The sequence below is a fragment of the Oncorhynchus kisutch genome, linkage group LG27 (assembly GCF_002021735.2).
Source record: "Oncorhynchus kisutch isolate 150728-3 linkage group LG27, Okis_V2, whole genome shotgun sequence".
NCBI lineage: Eukaryota > Metazoa > Chordata > Actinopteri > Salmoniformes > Salmonidae > Oncorhynchus > Oncorhynchus kisutch.
This window is the reverse complement of record NC_034200.2, coordinates 21,275,730-21,298,932: the sequence shown is the minus strand read 5'-3', so window position 1 is coordinate 21,298,932 and position 23,203 is coordinate 21,275,730. Positions and strand designations below refer to the sequence as shown.

The 23,203-nt window shown below is 43.4% G+C and overlaps 1 protein-coding gene across 1 annotated transcript in view; it reads left to right on the top strand.

The window, feature by feature from the left end:
• Positions 1-23,203, top strand: part of LOC109871569 (cadherin-12) — a 31,716-nt gene that overhangs the window by 3,242 nt on the left and 5,271 nt on the right. The window contains exons 2-8 of the mRNA XM_020462466.2: positions 3,060-3,327; positions 11,315-11,609; positions 13,011-13,130; positions 14,629-14,796; positions 15,162-15,349; positions 17,949-18,202; positions 19,434-19,570. Coding sequence (XP_020318055.1) covers positions 3,085-3,327; positions 11,315-11,609; positions 13,011-13,130; positions 14,629-14,796; positions 15,162-15,349; positions 17,949-18,202; positions 19,434-19,570 — 1,405 coding nt within the window. The 5' untranslated portion in view covers positions 3,060-3,084. The remainder of the gene's footprint in view (positions 1-3,059; positions 3,328-11,314; positions 11,610-13,010; positions 13,131-14,628; positions 14,797-15,161; positions 15,350-17,948; positions 18,203-19,433; positions 19,571-23,203) is intronic.

The following is a 23,203-nucleotide window of genomic DNA, read 5'->3' as shown; positions in this document are numbered from 1 at the left end:
TGAGGTTCATATGTTGGTGCACTACCGAAAACACTGTTCGTCTAGGCTATGCTGGTTCATATTGGAATCTACATCATATGACAAACGGGCTCTTATGTAACAAGATTGCAGTCAAGCAAAACCATTTCCTTTGTCTCTGAATATTAATGCAGCAACAAAATGACATGAAATTGTGTTATACAGCACAAAGATGTCTCCTAGAAAAGAGCTATTGTGAGTGATAGTTTAAGCTTTGTAATTGTCTGCGTCCTTGTACGCCTGTCGTTGCAAACGTGTTCTTCGTTTTTATCTAAAAGTTTTAACACATCTCTCAATGTAGAGAAAGCATGCACATACAAAAACTACAAGTCTGTTATTGCTTACTGTAGTCTTTTACATGTATTAAATTCAATATAGTTCAGCCAGCACAAAAATGTTGGCTTCTGCCTTTCTCAGGGGATGCTGTTGGATCTTTCAACACATCTCTCAACCAACAGTTCTGGAGACCTCAATCTAACTCAGCCTGACATTGTCTGGGAGTTTAAGGATAATTCTGTTGGATTAGGGGTGGCTTTCTGTTAAATCACATGTTTGTGCAGTAAGGGGGTTGGTTGAGCCCTCGTTGGCCAGTATTAGTGCAGTGAAGGCTCCCGCAATACACAAACTAGTCTGTTCCCATAAGGCCTTCTGCTCCGAGGGCAGACACTACAGGACACATCTCACATTAACTGTAAAATAACACTGATGACTGATGATGGCCTGCTGATTAGGACAAACAATAGTTTATAGGACACAACAATAAAAAAGTCATATGGATGCAGGTACTATATTCAACAAGGTCATCCAACACATGTTATCAGTCATTTTTTATTTATTTAACCAGGCAACCGGGGATCAGTGGGGTAACTGCCATGTTCAGGGGCAGAACGACAGATTTTTACCTTGTCAGCTCAGGGATTCGATCCAGCAACCTTTTGGTTACTGGCCCAACGCTCTAACCATTAGGATACATACCGCCCCAATTTTTTGTGGTCGTCATTCGGTGACCACTAAACTTAGGAAACTGGGATATGGAATAGTCGAGTGCGACACGACACAAGGACATTTTGTTCAATCTTGGGATAAGAATGGCAGGGGTTTACACCTCAGAGAATACAGCAATGGATGCACAATAACCTGTCAACCAAGGAATGTAGCCTACCATCGCCTTTCAACAGACGACACAGGAAGAATGCATTCAGATTGGGAGCACAATGAAGGAGAGAAACTGTACTGTAAATTTGTATAAACCTGATGCTAAAAATAAACCGGTCTGTTGAAGCAGATTTGTAGGGGGAAGGATTGAAGTAAAGAGGGATGAGGGGCAGGATCAGTGAATGTGGGCCTATACAGCACCTATCATTCAGTACTATGCATGCAGACACTGTACTGTAAACAACTAACACTAGTGTATAATGTCTATGAGGGTGTCTATGAGGATTTTAATTTGAGCCAGTTTGCTACAGCAGGAAAGTAATCCTGCAGCAGTAGGAATTGTGAATTATTATGTGGATTATAACTCATGTATACTTTTTTGTAGGGTGGTTGATACATTTTATGTTGGGGCAAATCAGGTCTGACATTTTTAAGTGGAAATTACAAACTTTAGAACCCTTTTTGTATACACCACAAGTTTGCATTTCCTGCTGTGCAGGAAAATTCTCATCAACAAAATAGTGATCAAATTAAGATCCAGGTGACAGGAATTCTACTTGATTATGCAATATGAAAATTGTTCTCTATTCTCTAGTATGCAGTTGTTGTTAGATATGCAGGAATGTCACATACTCCATGCAAAGTCAATTACAAATTCAAACCACTGAACAGAGAACCTGAATCCTTGACATCTAGCTTTTGCACTGCGTCCTCCAGATCAATCGAAGTAAGCATATGCCGATTAAAACACCTGGCTTTCTGAGCAATCTTTTGAATTATTAAGACATGCGCAGATCAAATGCACCGCTTAATCGGCGTTCCCTGCGGTGTATTTGATCTGGGCATGTGCCAGCACCAGCAGTGCAAGGCTTCCTCTTATGCGCGAGTGAAGTAAGTTCGGAAAAACTGACAGTATGCATCATCTTACAAAATGTTTTCACATACAACCTTTAAATGTCCGAACTCAGAATCAAGTAGGTTTCACAAAAATAACATGGCCACTATGGTAGGACGTTTATTTTGATTGCTGGTTTTCTGCATTAACAAAAGTTCCATCAGGTAGCCTGATTTCAGACGAGTCCATGTAAACAAGATGAAAAGGGAAATCATTATTTTAGCCAAGCATTTAAACATTTTAAACACACTTTTATGTTAATCTGACTATGCACAATAATTGTATTCTTGTGTGTATGTAATCGTGCTTAGGGAGTCTCTTTCTTTTATCTGATCTACCTTTCCTCTGTGTGTGCGACTGTGTTTGATGTTTGCTCCTGCTCCACTAAATTCACATTGCCTGACTTGCAGAGTTAAATGCACTCCTGAGGACCAATTTGCTCATGTTTCGTTTTCACTGAATCATGATCCGTAAAATCCCTACAGTAAGATACTGTCAAGCTTGACTAGACAAACATATAAAGTGTATTATGACCTCAATTATGAAATAAATTGGAGTAGACACAGCCTGAACAGATTTTGTTAAACAATGTTGATGAGTTGCTGATCGGGCTGTTTAGGACTGTTTGACGTACTGCTGCTTATAACAATGTATTACAATGTATTACGTAGCCTCGTCCTAGGCTCTATTACCGCATAGACTGAGAGACAGGTTTGACAGAGAGAGTCGGTTGGTGGAGGAGATTACTTTCCATGTTGCCTTGTAACTACTTCAATTGCAGTGTAAAGTAAGACCATGTCACTCCTCTTTCCACCAGCAGACTAAGGTCAATGAGGACTAGTCGAGTGAGAAACCAAAGATCCTGGAGGCAAATCTAACTATGTCTCCACAACACCCCCCCCCCAATCCCCTTCTACCTTGGGTCTACAACACAGCTGTTATTGTTTAACTCACAGTCTCTCACTGACTCACAGTCTCTCACATTCAACAGAGATCCTCCACTGCCCAGATTGCCAATGATCACAAGGAACGGTCTCCTGCTGGTCTTTTGGTTTCTCTTGGACAAAGGCTTCCTGGCTCCCCTTCACTCTCCACCCCAAAGCAGGATGGGAAGAGAGCACCACCTGAGGGGCATGGCAGGACTGGGACTGAGGAGACATGGGGCGTCAGGGGTTCAGAGGGTAAAGCGAGGATGGGTGTGGAACCAGTTCTTTGTACTGGAGGAATATGTGGGATCTGAACCACAGTACGTTGGAAAGGTAAGGCACCATTTTAGGGTTCTGGTTCTCTAAGACTGATCAATATACAGTTGAAGTCAGAAGTTTACATACACTTAGGTTGGAGTCATTAAAACTAATTTTCCAAACACTCCACCAATTCCTTGTTAACAAACTATAGTTTTGGCAAGTCAGTTAGGACATCTACTTTGTGCATGACACAAGTAAGTTTTCCAACAATTGTTTACAGACATATTATTTCACTTATAATTCACTATATCACAATTCCAGTGGGTCAGAAGTTTACATACACTAAGTTGACTGTGCCTTTAAACAGCTTGGACAATTCCAGAAAATGATGTAATGTCTTTAGAAGCTTCTGATAGGCTAATTGACATCATTTGAGTCAATTGGAGGTGTATCAGTGGATGAATTTCAAAGCCTACCTTCAAACTCAGTGCCTCTTTGCTTGACATCATGGGAAATTCCAAATAATTGTAGACCTCCACAAGTCTGGTTCATCCTTGAGAGCAATTTCCAAACGCCTGAAGGTACCATGTTCATCTGTACAAACAATAGTACGCAAGTATAAACAATATGGGACCACACAGCCGTCATACCGCTCAGGAAGGAGACGCATTCTGTCTCCTAGAGATGAACATACTTTGGTGCGAAAAGTGCAAATCAATCCCAGAACAACAGCAAAGGACCTTGTGAAGATGCTGGAGGAAACCGGTACAAAAGTATCTATATCCACAGTAAATCGAGTCCTATACCGACATAACCTGAATGGCTGCTCAGCAAGGAAGAAGCCACTGCTCCAAAACCACCATGAAAAAGCCAGAGTATGGTTTGCAAATGCACATGGGGACAAAGATTGTACTTTTTGGAGAAATGTCCTCTGGTCTGATGAAACAAATATAGAACCATAATGACCATCGTTATGTTTGGAGGAAAAACGGGGAGGATTGCACGCTGAAGAACACCATCCTAACTGTGAAGCACAGGGGTGGCAGCATCATGTTGTGGGGGTGCTTTGCTGCAGGAGGGACTGGTGCACTTCACAAAACAGATAGCCTCATGAGCAAGGAAATTATGTGGATGTATTGAAGCAACATCTCAAGACATCAGTCAGGAAGTTAAGGCTTGGTCACAAATGGGTCTTCCAAATGGACAATAACCCCAAGCATACTTCCAAATTTGTGGCAAAATGGCTTAAGGACAACAAAGTAAAGGTATTGGAGTGGCATCACAAAGCCCTGACCTCAATCCTATAGAAAATGTGTGGGCAGAACTGAAAAAGCGTGTACGAGCAAGGAGGCCTATAAACCTGACTTAGTTACACCTGCTCTGTCAGGAGGAATGCGCCAAAATTCACCGAACATATTATGAGAAGCTTGTGTAAGACCTCTCAAAACGTTTGACCCAAGTTAAACAATTTAAAGGCAATGCTACCAAATACTAATTGAGTGTATGTAAACTTATGACCCACTGGGAATGTGATGAAAGAAATAAAAGCTGAAATAAATCATTCTCTCTACTATTATTCTGACATTTCACATTCTTAAAATAAAGTGGTGATCTTAACTGACCTAAGAAAGGGAATTTTACTAGGATAAAATTTCAATAATTGTGAAAAACTGAGTTTAAATGTATTTGGCTAAGGTGTATGGAAAATTCCGACTTCAACTGTACACCTCTGTTTAACCTCTGCCTTCACTCATCTGATGAGAGTTTGAGGTAAGAAATCAAACAGAAGAGGAGTTCAAACGCTTGGGCATCTGTTCTTTAAGACTTAAAGAATATACCAATAAGCAGCACGACACAAATCACATCTAATTGCTTGGGCTGCTTGATCGGTTCTGGCTGTGACTTTTGCAATTGTCTCAGTATCAACTCTAATTATCCACACACAAAGGAGGTTAAAGAGTGTTTTGTGCCATTCTAAATCAAATTTCAAGGGGCATTAAGAACCATCCTGGAATCTGGCACTTCCAGCTCAAATGGGATAATGTTTTAGATTGACTTGTCAGCTGCTGATGCCAAGGCAATCTACTACGGCCTTTCTCAGTACTCACGGTCCCGCTGGATGTGTTTCTGTTGGCTGAGAAAGGAGGGATGGGACACATTGTCAAACTGATGCTACCGCTGCTGCTTTAAAATCACTGAGTGATTCACTCCTCACAGTGTGTGTCCCCCAAATGGCACCCTATTTCCTACATAGCGCACTCCGTTAGACCATGGCGGCCATAAGGCTCATGTCAAAAACAGTGCACCATACATGGAAAAGGGTGCCATTTGGGACATACCCAGATTCTGTGTTGAGAATGAGGACGACAGCATCGAGCCGTGCATGGCCAGCCCCGAGACCACAGATTAATCTGCTGCCAGTTAATAGGGGACAGTGTGAAGGATCAGGACCTTGATTATCACTGTGAGCTATATTTTTGGAAATGGGAACATAGATCAAATCTGGCTTGGAAACAGTGTGACTGCCAGGTCATTGGGAGAATCCTAATTGCATACTTCTCTTGCCTAGCCTTCTTCTCTAAACCCATTGGAGGAGAAGGTCAGAGGGGAGAGAGACCAATGGGTTTGAGAAGGATGCGAGACAAGAGGACGCAAGGAGTATGCAATTGAAATTCTCCCATGGATTCGCATTCAGCTCGGGAGCGCTGTCTAATGGCATCCATAACTCTATGGAGGCATATTGTTGTATTTAATGATAATTTGCACATGAAGACTTTTCTCAGCCATTGCTTTGGTTATTGTTTCTAAATGTCACCTTTGTATTGAGATTTAGCGAGGCAACACTATTATTTATAAACAGATTCAAAATGGACAACTTTACCAACAGGTAATGACCACAGCTTTGCTGGCAAAACAGGAAAACAAGCGTTTTCTTCCATAACACCTTTGTGTGAACATTTAAAAAAGAAAATGACTGCACCAGTGTTCCACATTGCCGAAAGCTCCTCTGCTGGGTTTGTCCCCATGCATTATGCAACCGTAGAGGCAGACACAGACACAGCTGAGCAGCAGAGTGAAAGAGACACATTTAAACACGAGCTTACCTTATGCTCCTGGATCTGACGTAAGCTTTAGAGGAAGACTATGTGCAACCGTACTCTGTACAATTAAACAATCTACTTCTGGCCCCCATACTGAGCAAAGGCCATCTGCAAGGAAGACAGGGCTAGTGGGCTAGTCTGGTCTCAGCCAAAACACACTAAGCTTCTCTCTAGTCTAAATCCCTGGGTTAAATTGTCTGTGGTGCTTATGATCATTATAACATGCTCGCTGAGTCTCTCAAGGACAGCCACTTCTCAGGTTAAACTACAACATTTTACTCCAGTTATCATATCATTTAGCATTTTGTATATGTCTGCAGCGCCACTGGCCTCCATGACCAGGGGGAAACGTTCACATTCTGAAATTGCATTTTTGTCCCCCCCCAGTTTTATAATTGGAATGTGATACGAAACAAGGCAACCTTGTGCTTTAGGACCATGCGTACGCTTCCGAGAGGTCGGGTAGGCTGTTTGGAGTGTTTTTCCGACTGGATATTTTTTTAAATAATAAGTCAAAAAATATATAAAACAAAAAGCTCCGCCCATGTCCATGACTATCCATTGCTGCAGGAGATGATAAACTGATCATCATTCATTTTAATCAGGAAAAGAGCACACCTCTCATGCCCTTTTGAAGGAGAATATATCACGCCCTTGCCCCCTATTCCTTATTGCTGGATAACCTTTTACAATGACACATTCATTTATCTTACAGGTGCCCCTGTGCGTGACTTTCAGACACTCAAATAACCACATTATGCATCAGATTGTATGGATTCGGCTAAATATCAACACCACATTCTATTCTATAACCGCGCTACTGCCAGACAGTTTCTCCATCCCAGCACTGATTTGTAATCAGGGCACAAGCTATTCCTCTGCAAAAAAGCACTGGATGGATACTTTTAATAATTCTATTCAAATATTTCCTCCCGATTTATTTCAAGCCAGACATTGTTCCTGTGGAGGTCTCATTGTTTTTACCACAAATGGCCTCAATTTTTGATTCACTTTAAAACTCATTATATCTAAACTCACTGTCAAAAAAATGGTGTTCCGCCTGCTGAATGTGTTAGGTACATCAGACAGTAAATGCACATAAAAGAATGTGATGAGCAAATGTGTCTTGAGATTTCGCCCTCTGATTTAATTACATTCAATTCAGTGACTTTCTAAATAAACCATTCATCTCATGGAAAAGGTTTTATGGTCCTCTGCATGCTGAAACTGAATCACAGTGGGTATGTCCTAAATGGCACTCTATTCCCTATAATAATCAAATGGCACTCTATTCCCTATATAGTGCATTACTTTTGACCAGAACCCCATGGGCCCTGGTCAGAAGTAATGCAGTACATAGCGAAAAGAGTGGGGAATTCTATTGCTCTGTTGTTGTGGCTCATGGATTATATGCTACAGATGTAGGATCTTCATTTGCTACAGCAGGACAATGATCCTGCAGCAACAGGAAATGTGAATTATTATGTGGATTATAATTAACAGACATTGTTTGTAGGGGTTGATACATTTTTTGTTAGGGCAAACCAAGTCTGATATTTGAAAGTGGAAATTACAAACTTTAGAGCCTTTTAAAACTTTGAATACAGGTTGCATTTCCTTCTGTCAAGAGGTGACAGCAATTCTACTTGATTATGGAATATGACAAGTATTCTCTATTCTCTAGTATGCAGTTAGAAATGCAGGAATGTCACATACTCCATGCAATGTAAATTACAAAGTCAAAACACTAACAGAGAACTTGAATCCTTATTCTAGCTTTAGCACTGCTTCCTGCACTTTCCGTCATTCACATAAAATAAAATCCATGTTTGGGCTTACAGCTGAAGTCGGAAGTTTACATACACCTTAGCCAAATACATTTAAACTCAGTTTTTCACAATTCCTGACATTTAATCTGAGTAAAAATTCCCTGACTGATCACTTGAGATGTTGCTTCAATATATCCACATAAATTTCCTGCCTCATGACGCCATCTATTTTGTGAAGTGCACCAGTCGCTCCTGCAGCAAAGCACCCCCACAACATGATGCTGCCACCCCCGTGCTTCACGGTTGGGATGATGTTCTTTGGCCTCCCCATTTTTCCTCCAAACATAACAAAAGTCATTATGTCCTAACAGTTCTATTTTTGTTTCACCAAACCAGAGGACATTTCTCCAAAAAGTACGATCTTTGTCCCAATGTGCATTTGCAAACCGTACTCTGTCTTTTTTTATGTCAGTTTTGGAGCAGTGGCTTCTTCCTTGCTGAGCGGCCTTTCAGGTTATGTTGATATAGGACTCGTTTTACTGTGGATATGGATACTTTTGTATCCAGCATCTTCACATGGTCCTTTGCTGTTGTTCTGGGATTGATTTGCACTTTTCACACCAAAGTACGTTCATCTCTAGGAGATGGAACGCGTCTCCTTCCTGAGCGATATAACGGCTGTGTGGTCCCATGATGTGTAAACTTGCGTACTATTGTTTTTACAGATGAACATGGTACCTTCAGGTGTTTGGAAATTGCTCCCAAGGATGAACCAGACTTGTGGAGATCAACAAAAAAAAATTCTTAGGTCTTGGCTGATTTCTTTTGATTTTCCCATGACGTCAAGAAAAGAGGCACTGAGTTTGAAGGTAGGCCTTAAAATACATCCACAGGTACACCTCCAATTGACTCAAATGATGTCAATTAGCCTAACAGAAGATTCTAAAGCCATGACATCTTTTCTGGAATCTTCCAAGCTGTTTAAAGGCACAGTCACCTTAGTGTATGTAAACTTCTGACCCACTGGAATTGTGATACAGTGAATTTTAAGTGAAATAATCTGTCTGTGAACAATTGTTGGAAAACGTACTTGTGTCATGCACAAAGTAGATGCCCTAACTGAATTGCCAAAACTATGGTTTGTTAATTAACAAGAAGTTTGTGGGGTGGTTTTAAAAACTGTGTATGTAAACTTCCGACTTCAACTGCATGTGCTGGACACTGGCACAATGCATTACATCTTTCATGCTCCTTTACAATGAGTATATTTACATGCACACTAATAATTAAACTGATTATGGCAGTAGGCCAAGTCTGTAAATACACTACATGACTAAAAGTATGTTGACATGTACTAGTCGAACATCTCATTCCAAACTCATAGGTAATAATATGGACTCGGTCCCCCCTTTGCTGTTATAACAGCCTCCACTCTTCTGGGAAGTCTTTCCATTAGATGTTGGAACATTGTTGCGGGGACTTGCTTCCATTCAGCCACAAGAGCATTAATGAGGTCGGGCACTGATGTTAGGCGATTAGGCCTGGCTCGCAGTCGACATTCCAATTCATCCCAAAAGTGTTAGATAGGGTTGAGGTCAGGGCTAAGTGCTGGCCAGTCAAGTTTTTCCACACCGATTATTTTATCTCTGTATGGACCTTGCTTTGTGCACAGGGGCATTGTCATGCTGAAACAGGAAAGGGCCTTCCCCAAACTGTTGTCACAAAGTTGGAAAAACAAAAGGCGGGCTGAACAGGCCCCGATTAACATCGATCGGGCTGTAGGGGAGCGGGTCGAGAGTTTCAAGTTCCTTGATGTCCACATCACCAACGAACTATCATGGTCCAAACATACCAAGGCAGTCACGAAGAGGGCACGACAAAACCTTTTCTCCCTCAGGAGACTGAAAAGATTTGTCATTGGTCCCCAGATCCTCAAAAAGGCTCTACAGCTGCACCATCGAGAGCATCCTGTCCGGTTGCATCACCACCTGGTATGGCAACTGCTCGGCATCTGACCGTAAGGAGCTACAGAGGGTAGTGCGAACGGCCCAATACATCACTGGGACCAAGCTTCCTGCCATCCAGGACTTATATAATAGGCGGAAAGCCCATAAAATTGTCAGAGACTCCAGTCACCCAAGTCATAGACTGTCTTCTCTGCTACCGCATGGCAAGCGGTACTGGAGCGCCAAGTCTAGGACCAAAAGGCTCATCAACAGCTTCTACCCTCAAGCCATAAGACTGCTGAACAATTCAGAACATCGCCCCTCCTCTCTTTTGTACACTCGCTGTTTGTTACCTACTGTATGCAAAGTCATTTTGCCCCCACCTTCATGTACAGATTACCTCAACTAGCTTGTACCCCCACACACTGACTCTGTATTGGTGCCCACTGTATATAGCCTCGTTATTGTTATTATTATTGTGTTACTTTTATTATTACTTTTTATTTTAGTCTAACTCTTTTCTTCTCCTCAACTGCACTGTTGGTTAAGGGCTTGTAAGTAAGCATTTCACGGTAAAGTCTACACTTGTTGTATTCGCCGCATGTGACAAATAACATTTTATTTGAGAATCATCTAGAATGTCATTGTATGCTGTAGCATTAAGATTTTCCTTCACTGGAACAAAGGGGCCTAGTCCAAACCATGAAAAACAGCCCTAGACCATTATTTCTCCTACACCAAACTTTACATTTGGCACTATGCATTCGGGCAGGCATTCGGGCAGGTAGCGTTCTCCTGGATTCACCAAAACCAGACTGCTCCATAGTCCAATGTCAGCCAGCTTTACACCACTCCAGCTGACGCTTGGCATTGCACATGGTGATCTTAGGCACATGGTGATCTTAGGCTTGTGTGCGGCTGTTGACCATGGAAACCCATTTCATGAAGCTCAGTTCTTGTGCTGACTTTGCTTCTAGAGTCATTTGGGAACTCGATAGTGAGTGTTGCAACCGAGGACAGACGTTTTTTTTGAGAGTAGTAAAGTACCCTGAGATTCCTCACTTACTTGAATAACATAATGTTGTATAACAGAGGTACAACACAGTTGTGACATGGCTGAAATCTAGCTCATGGAGAAGGTTGGGGAAATGTGAATACAACTAAAGTCACATAAATAACTAGGCCTAGTACATATATACATACTTTGATTCATTTACAAATACAACATGTTTTCTCTATTAAGCTTCACACAGACCTGGACAGGGATGACAGTGAGGTGAAGTACACTCTCTCAGGAGAAGGAGCAGGCACCATCTTCACCATAGACCAGACGACGGGCGACATCCATGCCTTGATGGGTTTGGACAGAGAGGAGAAGTCTTACTACACATTACGAGCTCAGGCTGTGGACATGCACACAGGCAGGCCTCTGGAGCCTGAGTCTGAATTCATCATAAAAGTTCAAGACATAAATGACAATGAACCAAAGTTTTTAGAGGGTCCATATACAGCCAGTGTCCCAGAGATGTCACCAGGAGGTAAGAAAGGCACCTATACTGTATTTTGTGGCTTGTACAAATCCATATGGGGTAAAGCTACTATGACAATGTTGGACAGTGTGCTACACTATGATATTTGACAGGTATCCTTTAGGACTACTGTACAAGCCTAGTTATACAGTCTACGATTTCATCGTCATAGAATCATATGATTGAGACCGACATAGGTTGGTTTAATGTCATTGCAGGCAGGTGGCCTTGATGTTTTCTGTTGTAAATGTTTTTGCAGTTGAAGGGAATAAAGTACACTATTTGCCACAAAAACACACATTAAAAGCCAGCAACACTCATTCACAGTAAATTGCAGTGGACTCGCCCAGTGTTGGTCATCTTGAACAAACCGCACCATTTTCTAAATGCTTGAATCGCATGCTGAACATAATGAAATGAGCCGTTGTTTAAAGACCTAAACTGGGCTGCGACCGGGGTTGAATAACAAAACATTAAGTCAACTCAACAACATTGCTAACGATGTACTACTTTGAACTAAACCTCAAATGACTCCCCTGAATTCATATAAAATCGAAGTAAGGCCTAAGTAGATTCTCCTACCTCGATCACTGAGCACAGGTGGGGTACCAGGCTCTGCTCATAACCAGCTAAACCCAACAAAACGTTACACACAGGTATTTAACATTCGCGCCCCTATCGCCGCAAGCACTGGCACCAATACAGAGAGCACATGACCAGTCGATGGAAGTGAGGGAACACAAACAACAGAAAAACGAGATTCAGTAAAGACAACATATACATCACAAGTGTTTCCAAATGTTCATGAGCTCATGAACACTGCACACACAGGAAAATGCAACTGATGAATGACATGGAATAATGAAAGAAACACATTCTAAGGAGCGAAATGGCTAAATGTCAGTATGACACAAAACAACACTGGCATTTCGGTGATAGTAGCGAACTGAAAGCATGTAATTTAACAAAACACTGTGCTGTAAATGATTGGGTAAGGCCTTAGAAAAGTGTCAATGATAAATACATTATTTAGCCTACGGGGTGAAATTAATAGACAAGGCCTACACATTGATCTACATAAGAAGGTTAAATTAGGGATGGAGCGGCTTTGGCTCCTGTGAGGTGAGGTTTATAACACCATAATCTCTTAATTCTCATAAAGTTTAAACCATGTGAAAGCTTCAGACACCAGCGTTCATCCAAAAAGTCCAGCTAAATTGTCTTGCTTTGAATTACATCAGAAATCCTATAGTCTACGTAGGTTACATTGCATGTCAGAATGTGTCTGATTATGTCATTACGTTTTTCTTGATAACTCCAAAACCATACGAATATTCTGAAAACGTAATGCTTGAAGTCACAAAAAGAACAGTATTTCTAACAATTTCCTCCCCTTTGTCTGACACACAGGTACTTTTGTTATGCAGGTGACTGCCACAGATACTGACGACCCCACCTATGGGAATAGTGCACGGATCGTGTACAGTATCCTACATGGACAGCCTTACTTTTCAGTCGACTCCAAAACTGGTGAGATCACAACACAGTTCAAATCAAGGCACATCCACAATGTCACATGGAGAGATTTGAAAACCAAATGTGACTGGCTTTTATGTGACTGGCTTTTACAACGGCAAAATGTAAAACTGTACCACTGGTGTAACCAAATTAAAACTCCAGGTTGCACAGCAATATACAAAAATGTTTGACCAAATTGGTCACACTTTAGAGCCCTGACCACTGCAATATCTTATTTTTATGTATTTGATTTTTGTAGATACATTACATGGCCAAAACAATGGGGCACCGGTTCGTCGACCATCTCGTTCCAAAATCATGGGCATTAATATGGAGTTGGTCCCCCATTTGCTGCAACAACAGCCTCCACTCTTCTGGGAAGGCTTTCCACTAGATGTTGGAACATTGCTGCAAGGACTTGATTCCATTCAACCACAAGAGTATTAGTGAGGTCGGGCACATATGTTGGGCAGTTAAACCTGGCTCGCAGTCGGCGTTCCAATTCAACCCAAAGGTGTTCAAAAGAGTTGATGTCAGGGCTTTGTGCAGGCCTTTCAAGTTCTTACACACGGAGTGATTCATCACTCCAGGGAACGAGTTTCCACTGCTCCAGAGTACAATGGCGGCAAGCTCCAGCCGATGCTTGACATTGTGCATGGTAATCTTAGGCTTGTGTGCGGCAGCTTGGCCATGGAAACCCATTTCATGAAGCTCCCAATGAACTGTGCTTGTGCTGTTCATCATTTCAGAGGCAGTTTGGAACTCAGTAGTAAGTGTTACAAAGAGGACAGATGATTTGTACGCGCTACGCGCTTTAGCACTTGGCAGTCCCGTTCTGTGATCTTCTGTGGCACGCTGAGCCGTTATTGCTACTAAATGTTTCCACTTCACAATAACAGCACTTACAGTTTACCAGGGGAGCTCTAGCAGGGCAGAAATTTGGCATCCTATGACGGTGCCACTTTGAAAGTCACTGAGCTCTTCAGTAAGCCCATTCTACAGCCAATGTTTGACTATGGAGATTGCATGGCTGTGTGCTTGGTTTTATACACCTTTTATACACGGGTGTGGCTGAAATAGCCAAATCAACTAATTTGAAGGGGTGTCCACATACTTTTGTATATATAGTGTACACTGAGATAGCCTTTTTTGCAGATAAAGTTGGACTGAGAGTATAGGGAAACACCCTGCTTGACAACACAGTGCAATTCCTTTACCTTTTTACTCATTGTCAGTGGTAACTTGTGACCCTGTTGTACCTGTACCATGGACTGACTCCTGATCAAACGCTATTCACTATTTACACAAAATCCACCTCTTCTTAATTCCCCCCAGTAACATCAAAGTGGATACGTACGATCTCTTATAGTCACAACTCATCTCTCTTTCTACCCCTGTGTTCCCTCTCTCTCTGCCTCTCTCTTTCTCTCTCTCTCTCTTGTTTCTCTCCCTCTCCCTCTCCCTCACACACACTTACATCTTCCCTGTTTGTTTCTGTGACCTCGAACAGGGGTGATAAGGACTGCTTTACCCAACATGGACCGTGAAATGAAGGAGCTGTACCAGGTCCTTATTCAGGCCAAGGATATGGGCGGGCAGCTGGGGGGACTAGCCGGAACAACCACCATCAACGTCACCCTCAGCGACGTCAACGACAACCCCCCCAGGTTTTCAAAAAGTGTGCCACATTGCATTTAAATGACAACTGTTTTGTTTGCTGTTAGCCAGTAAATCTAGTAAGTCTAACTAGTATGAAAGTTGAATGCCTGTATAAATTGTGTGTGCTGAATGTCACCTTATATCTCTAGGCAATTTAATCTAATGATTAGTTCATGTTAATTAGTGTAAATAAATTATAATGAGGTTATGCACTGTCTATACATAATCAATTGTTTAAAATGACCAGAGAAGTGATAACTGCACAGAGGATAATGTGAGTCTGTTGTCCTTACTTAACACTACCGCCTGGACTTGACACATACAAAAATCAGCCAATAACAGGTTGTATTTTAAACTTTCTTGTCCGTCTTTATTTTACGGCAGGTATTCTTCACCTCAGGGTCCCAGAATCATCGTCTGTGGGCTCAGCAGTAGGGAAGGTCAGAGCTCATGACCTGGACTCTGGGAAGAATGCAGAGGTGGAATATTCTATAGTTCCTGGTGATGAAGGCAACATGTTTGACATCACCTACAACGGGCACAGTCAGGAGGGAATCATAGTCCTTAGAAAAGTAGGAATTCACAACCCTTCACCAGTCACTTAATTTAACTTGCACCCTTTTTCTCTGTGATGAGGATACTGTAGGTCCAGAAATGATATCCATTGCTCTTGGTTATGGGACAGTTTCTCAATTTCCTTCCATGAGAATTTCAGATCAGTTATGATAGATCATGAGCAATGCAGTTCACATAGATAATTAAAATAATGGACTACTTGGGCCTTGGAATATTAATAGATTGTTTCTGCATACCTCCTCTTATCACAGCTACAAACCACCCTCAGAACCTAACCAGGAGGAAGTATGGAGAACTTGATGATCCCTATTTTCTGGAAGTCTAAAAATGTTTTGTGATATTTTTCGCAGGAACGTGCCCACCCACTGGGCACTGACGTCATGTCAGTCTATTCCACATTGGTTCAACGTCCTTTCATTGGAATTACGTGGAAACAGTGTTGATTCAACCAGTGTGTGCCCAGTGGGCAATGTTTTTGGATTTAGCTGACATGAATAAATAAATGCCTCCAAGGCTAGGATCAGAAAACACACCTCCTGATGGGATGTGACAAGCAGGAACCCCTTTAGACATCCTCTTTGCAGCAGCTCTTCTCTCTGTGACCCAGAGACTTCCAAACTCTTATCTTCACATAAATGGATAGTTGGGGGAAAAAAGCTTTTGTTCTGGGTTTGACTGCACCTCTCATTTGTTCTGGGATGATATTATTACTTGTTCACAGATGGGGTCTGTATCTTGCAGCTGTGCGAGTTACGTCGCAAATACTGTGTATCTGTTTCTGGAGGACGTCCTTGGATAGCTAGAAGTCTCCCGAAGTGCCACTTGCATTTGTGTAACAATGAAACTTCAAAGCATTCGGCATTTTCTTGCAAATACATAGTGGGAATTATGTGTAAATGCACCGTTGTCTTCTGAAATTGAAATTATTATAGGGCCATCGTTTTGTAGATCTTTGTATCACAGCCATCTGTCTTATTGCTCTGTCTATTGCTCCCACCATCTAACTGTGAGACATCTACAAGGTCCTGACAAGTAGCCCAAAATGACAAACCATATACCTGACTTGTGTACATTTGCTAAAACAGCACCTGACCACCCAGTGTGAAAGCCCAGGTGTTGGAGGAAAGTATCGAAAATTGCTGAGACAGGTTATTTGACTCCCGTATCTGACTTAGGGAGGGCTCAGCCAACGTTTGCCACAGTGTGATAAGAGGATTTGGAATAATGGGTTCAAGGGATAATCGGCTCCGTCAAAATAAAAGATTATAGTGAAATGGTAGGTAAACTGTCTGTGGGATTTGAATGCCCTCGACATGTATTTATGTGTCAAGATATCGGGGTCTTTCTACATTGGACAGTTTGCTGGATTTAGTTTTGGTCTGAAAGCACAACCTAATCTAAGATATGCTTCAAGACTCCAGTAGTTATTATCTGGAAGGTTACAACCTTTATACGTTAGACTATCAACCACTTTTGATTGATTTGAGATAATATGATCTCTTTCCAAGCTGAGCTCTGGTATATTACAAAAGTAGTTATTACCATGTGGATTATCAGTGAATTTAAAAAACAATTCTCCCCTCTCATTTTAAGTAGTAGGTTGAGGCACTTTGCTATTCCATTGATCTCCTAGATGATGAGGCAAGGGAGGTGAGTCAGGCACACAGGAGGGCAAAGTGAAAACAGCAGGAGCTTCCTCGCACAAATACTGTAATTGACACCTCTGTGCCGATGATAAGACATTCCACTAGGTTGCGGATTTGTGGTGGAAGGTAGAGTAGCAGGATGTAGGCCCAAACTAACAATGGGTGGGTTCAATTTCCAGATCATTCATATTTTCCCTGCTAATTTACATTTATGCAGTGTTGCAGGAATGATGTTCCCTGCATGTAACACTGAACGGTGCTTTTAGAATGGGATGGCACACATGCTGTGGTGTCTGTCCTCCTGCATCACCGGCCCACTCCTGTTGTCTGTCTGGTTGTTATCTAGTCAGCAGGGTGGCTGCCATTTTCACAGATGACCAGATGTTTGCATGCATGTGCCTCAGACAGGAACTGCTGTGTGTGTGTGTGTGTGTGTGTGTGTGTGTGTTGACAGTGAGAACTGTTTGGCTGTAAGTACAAACTAGGGACCCAGCTGAGATAATGTAAGACTGTAACATAGGGTGAGAAAGCTGTCCTCAAAGTATCTTCCTGAAAATCTGTCAAAACCTAAGCACTCACTTTTCATGTCTCAAATGGCTTAAAAGCGGAGACACTGAAGAACATGAATCTCTTTTGGTAAAAGCACATGGAAACCAACCCTTTTGGTTAATTTTAGATTAATCAATCTTGGTTGGTGCAGTTAACGGTGACATTTCCATATCAAAGTGCTTGACTTCCATCTCTGTTGAGCATACTAAACCGAACAGAGGTGTTGACAAACTGAACCAAGACAAGTATGTCCCCTAAGCTTTGTATTTGACCATTGCACAGTATATTCAGTGTTCATGTAAAATGTTCGCTTTTTATGTTTTATTCTATGTTGATTGATATTTCTGAATAATAAATGCATTTCACTTTGCTGATTACTCCTTCACTCATTATGTTTCAGCATCTCGACTACGAAAACAAAAGGTCGTACACCTTTAAAGTGGAGGCCTCCAATGCTCACCTGGACCCCCGGTTCCTCCACCTGGGCCCTTTCAAAGACACCACCACAGTCAAGGTCAATGTGCTGGATGTGAACGAGCCCCCTGTGTTCACTAAGACCTCTTACACCATAGATGTGTATGAGGATACTCCTGTGGGCACAATTATTGGATCAGTTACTGCACAGGACCTAGACGCAAGCAGCAGTGCAGTTAGGTTCGTCATCATGCATACATTTATACATTATATATATATACAGTACCAGTCAAAAGTTTGGACACACCTTCTCATTCAAGGATTTTTCTTTGTCTTGACTATTTTCTACATTGTAGACTAATAGTGAAGACATCAAAACTATGAAATAACACATATGGAGTTATGTAGTAACCAAAAAAGAGTTTAAAAAAAGGGTGGCTACTTTGAAGTATCTCAGTTATAAAATATATTTTGATTTGTTTAACAATTATTGGTTACTACATGATTCCATTTGTGTTATTTCATAGGTTTGATGTCTTCACTATTATTCTACAATGTAGAAAATAGTCCAAATAAAGAAAAACCCTTGAATGAGTAGGTGTGTCCAAACTTTTGACTGGTACTGTATTTAATAAGTGTTATTTGCCTACTGTATGTTTACTTAAGGGTGAGCTCCATCACGGCTGGGGTTGAGAAATGGGTCCATCATGGGCTGAGTTACTTTACATTTGGGCACCTACCTCTGACATCTTAAAACCCACCTGTCGCTCTGCTCTTCAGAGGTATAAATGAACACTGATCTACTATCACATTTGGCCTGTTGTTTGGCGTCATCTTTCAAATGTTTTTCAAGTACAGTTGACTTCCACTCTGTTAGTGTTGAGAGCGGGAATGTGAGACGCAGGACATGTCTTGCACAAGACCATCAAAATAGTTTGTAGCCCAGCTGTGTGTTTTTTGTTGTCCATGAATATTTCATGGCTTACTACAAATGGAAGAGGCAGTAATTCACCTTGCTTGAAAGGCAGTCTTCGTGATGGCTGCTTAATATTTTAGAGCATTACATTTGTCATCGTTCTTTTGGGATATGGAACACTTAAATGTACTCAAACGCTGATCAGAACACAACCAGGCTGCATCCCAAATTACATCCTATTCCCTATGTAGGGCACTTCCTTTGACCAGGCCCTGGGGATAGGGAATAGGATGATATTTGGGACAAATCCTTAGTCTCTACATGAAAAGAAAATGATTATTCGTCTGTGTAATGTTTGCCTTGGTCTTTATTTGATTGATCTTTCTGACATTTCTCCTTGGGGACCAATAAAATATGGATCTATCGCTATAGATCTATTACGTAGAAAAGGTATGGCAAAAATAGTTCAGCTGTAAGTCTTGATTGAGAGATGCCATGTGAGGTTGAGGGAATCATATGTATTTGTTTATTATATGTTTTCTGCATGTTTTGTAGGTACTCTATTGAGTGGAAGAGGCCTGTGGACAGCTGCTTTGACATTGATACTGTGGAAGGGACCATCTCCACCAACGAGATGTTGGACAGAGAGAGTAATAGGCAGCACAATATCTCTGTAGTGGCCAGTAAAGTTAGTAAGTATTGGGACAAAGAGTTAATATGTATATAATATATATTAATATTAGAGGAGGCTGGTTGGAGGAGCTATAGGAGGACAGGCTCACTGTAATAGCTGGACTGGAATTAATGGAATGGAGTCAAACACGTTGTTTCCATGTGCTTGATGTGTTTGGTAACATTAATTTATTCCATTCCAGCCAATACAATGAGCCAGTCTGCCTATCACTCCTTCCACCAGCCTCCTCTGGTTAATATACAATGCATTTGGAAAGTAATTAGACCCCTTGACTTTCCCACATTTCGTTACGTTACAGCCTTAATTCTAAAATGTATTAAATATTCATTATTTCTCGTCAATCTACACACCCTTTGCTATGAAACACGAAATTGAGCTCAGATGCATCCTGTTTCCATTAATCATTCTTGAGATGTTTCTACACTTGATTGTAGTCCACCTGTGGTAAATTCAATTGATTGAACATGATTTGGAAAGACACACACCTGTCTATAGAAGGTCCCACAATTAACAGTGCATGTCAGAGCATAAACCAAGCCATGAGGTTGAAGGAATTGTCCGTAGAGCTCAGAGATAGGATTGTGTCGAGGCACAGATCTGGGGAAGGGTACCAAAAGATTTCTGAAGCATTGAAGGTCCCAAGAACACAGTGGCCTCCATAATTCTTAAATGGAAGAAGTTTGGAACCATCAAGACTCTTCCTAGAGCTGGCTGGCTGCCCGGCCAAACTTAGCAATCGGGGGAGAAGGGCCTTGCTAAGGGAGGTGACCAAGAACCGAATGTTCACTGTGACAGAGCTCTAGAGTTCCTCTGTGGAGTTGGGAGAACCTTCTAGAAGGACAACCATCTCTGCAGCACTCCACCAATCAGGCTTTATGGTAGAGTGGCCAGACGGAAGCCAGTCCTCAGTAAAAGGCATACGAATGCCCACTTGGAGTTTGCCAAAAGGCACGTAAGGACTCTCAGACCATGAGAAACAAGATTCTCTGGTCTGATGAAACCAAGATTGAAGTCTTTAGCCTGAATGCCAAGTGTCACATCTGGAGGAAACCTGGCATCATCCTTAGGCCTAGTGGTGGCAGCATCATGCTGGGGGATGTTTATCAGTGGCAGGGACTGGGAGACTTGTCAGGATCGAGGGAAAGATGAACGGAGCAAAGTACAGAGGTATCCTTGATGGAAACCTGCTACAGAGTGCTCAGGATCTCAGACTGGGGCGAAGGTTCATCTTCTAACAGGACAACTACCCTAAACACACAGCCAAGACAACACAGGAGTGACTTCAGGACAAGTCTCTGAATGTCCTTGAGTGGCCCAACCAGAACCTAGTCTTGAACCCGACCGAACATCTCTGGAGAGACCTGAAAATAGCTGTGCATGTCACGTCCTGACCTTAGTTCCTTTTTTATGTCTCTATTTTAGTTTGGTCAGGGCGTGAGTTGGGGTGGGCATTCTATGTGTTCTATGTTTTTGTAATTATGAGTTTGGCCTGGTATGGTTCCCAATCAGAGGCAGCTGTTTATCATTGTCTCTGATTGAGTACCATACTTAGGCAGCCTGTTTTCCCACTATGATTTGTGGGTAGTTGTTTTCTGTGTCTGTGTTTTACCATACATAACTGTTTCAGTTTTCATTTATTTATCTTGCTCTTTTGTATTCTGTGTTCAGTTTAATAAATATATTATGGACACTTACCACCATGCGCATTGGTCTGATATTTCAAACTCCTCATCAGAGGAAGAAGGAAATCATTACAGAACTAACCACCACCAACGGACCAAGCAGCGTGGTAACCAGGAGCAGAGGGTTCTGGACTCCTAGACTTGGGAGGAGATATTGGACGGCAAGGGACCCTGGGCACAGGCTGGAGAATATCGCCGCCCCAAAGAAGAACTGGAGGTAGCGAAAGCTGAGCGGCGGCGATATGAGGTAAGGCAGCGCAACAGACACTGTTGGGGAGGCACACGGGGAGATTGGCAAAGTCAGGTAGGAGACCTGAGCCAACTCCCCGTGCTTACCGTGGCGAGAGAGTGACCGGGCAGGCACCGTGTTATGCGGTGAAGCGCACGGTGTCCCCAGTGCGCATGCATAGCCCGGTGCGCTACATCGCAGCCCCCCGCAAGTGTCATGCGAGAGTGGGCATCCAGCCAGGGCGATTGTGACAGCCCAGCATGTTTGGTCTCCGTTACGCCGTTTTGGCCCAGGGTATCCTGCGTCGGCTCTGCGTGCTGTGTCTCCGGGGCGCTGGGAGGGTGCAGTTCGCCCTATGCCTGCGCTCCGCACGTGCCGGGCGAATGTGGGCATTGAGCCTAAGGAAGAGGTGCAAGTGGTATGCACCAGAGCTCCAGTGCTCCCCCACAGCCCGGTTCAACCTGTGCCTGCACTCTGGAGGGTCCGGGCTAAAGTGGTCATCCAGCCTGGAGGAGTGGTGCCGAGGCTGCGCACCAGGGCTCCAGTGCTCCCCCACAGCCCGGTCCTTCCGGTACCTCGTCCATGCACCAGGCCTCCTGTGCTCCCCCACAGCCCGGGTCCTTCCGGTGCCTCGTCCACGTACCAGGCCTCCTGTAGGTCTCCCCAGCCTGGTGGATCCTGTGGCAGCCCCACGCACCAGGCTGTCTCTCCGTCTCCTCCCTCCAGGTTCTCCCTCCTGTCCGGAGCTGCCAGAGCCACCCTCCTGTCCGGAGCTGCCTGAGCCGCTCCCTCCTGTCCGGAGCTGCCAGAGCCGCCCTCCTGTCTGGAGCTGCCAGAGCCGCCCTCCTGTCCGGAGCTGCCAGAGCCGCCCTCCTGTCCGGAGCTTCCAGAGCCGCCCGTCAGTCAGGAGCAGCCGGAGCCGCCCGTCATTCAGGAGCTGCCGGAGCCGCCCGTCAGTCGGGAGCAGCCGGAGCCGCCCGTCAGTCGGGAGCAGCCGGAGCCGCCCGCCAGTCGGGAGCAGCCGGAGCCGCCCGCCAGTCGGGAGCTGCCGGAGCCGCCCGTCAGTCAGGAGCTGCCGGAGCCGCCCATCAGTCAAGAGCTGCCGGAGCCGCCCGTCAGTCAGGAGCCGCCGGAGCCGCCCATCAGTCAGGAGCCGCCGGAGTCGCCCTTCACTCAGGCAGCTGCCGGGAGCCTCCCGCCTGTCCGGCCCTGCCGGAGTCTCCTGCCTGTCCTACACTGCCGGAGTCTCCCGTCTATTCGGGGTCCACTGCAAGGGTCCCCAGTCCGAGGTCGGCGGCGAGGGTCGCCGCTCCAAAGGCGCCACTTAAGTTGGCCAAGACTATGGTGGAGTGGGGGCCACGTCCCGCGCCAGAGTCGCCACCGAGGACAGATGCCCACCCAGACCCTCCCCTATGGGTTTAGGTGCGGCCGGAGTCTGCACCTTTGGGGGGTGTACCGTCACGTCCTGACCTTAGTTCCTTTTTATGTTTCTATTTAGTTTGTCTTTATTGTTGTCTCTGATTGAGAACCATACTTAGGCAGCCTGTTATCCACTATGATTTGTGGGTAGTTGTTTTCTGTGTTTGATGTTTTACCATACAGAACTGTTTCGGTTTTCATTTATTTCTCTTGTTCTTTTGTATTCTGTGTTCAGTTTAAATATATTATGGACACTTACCACGCTGCGCATTGGTCTGATATTTCATACTCCTCGTCAGAG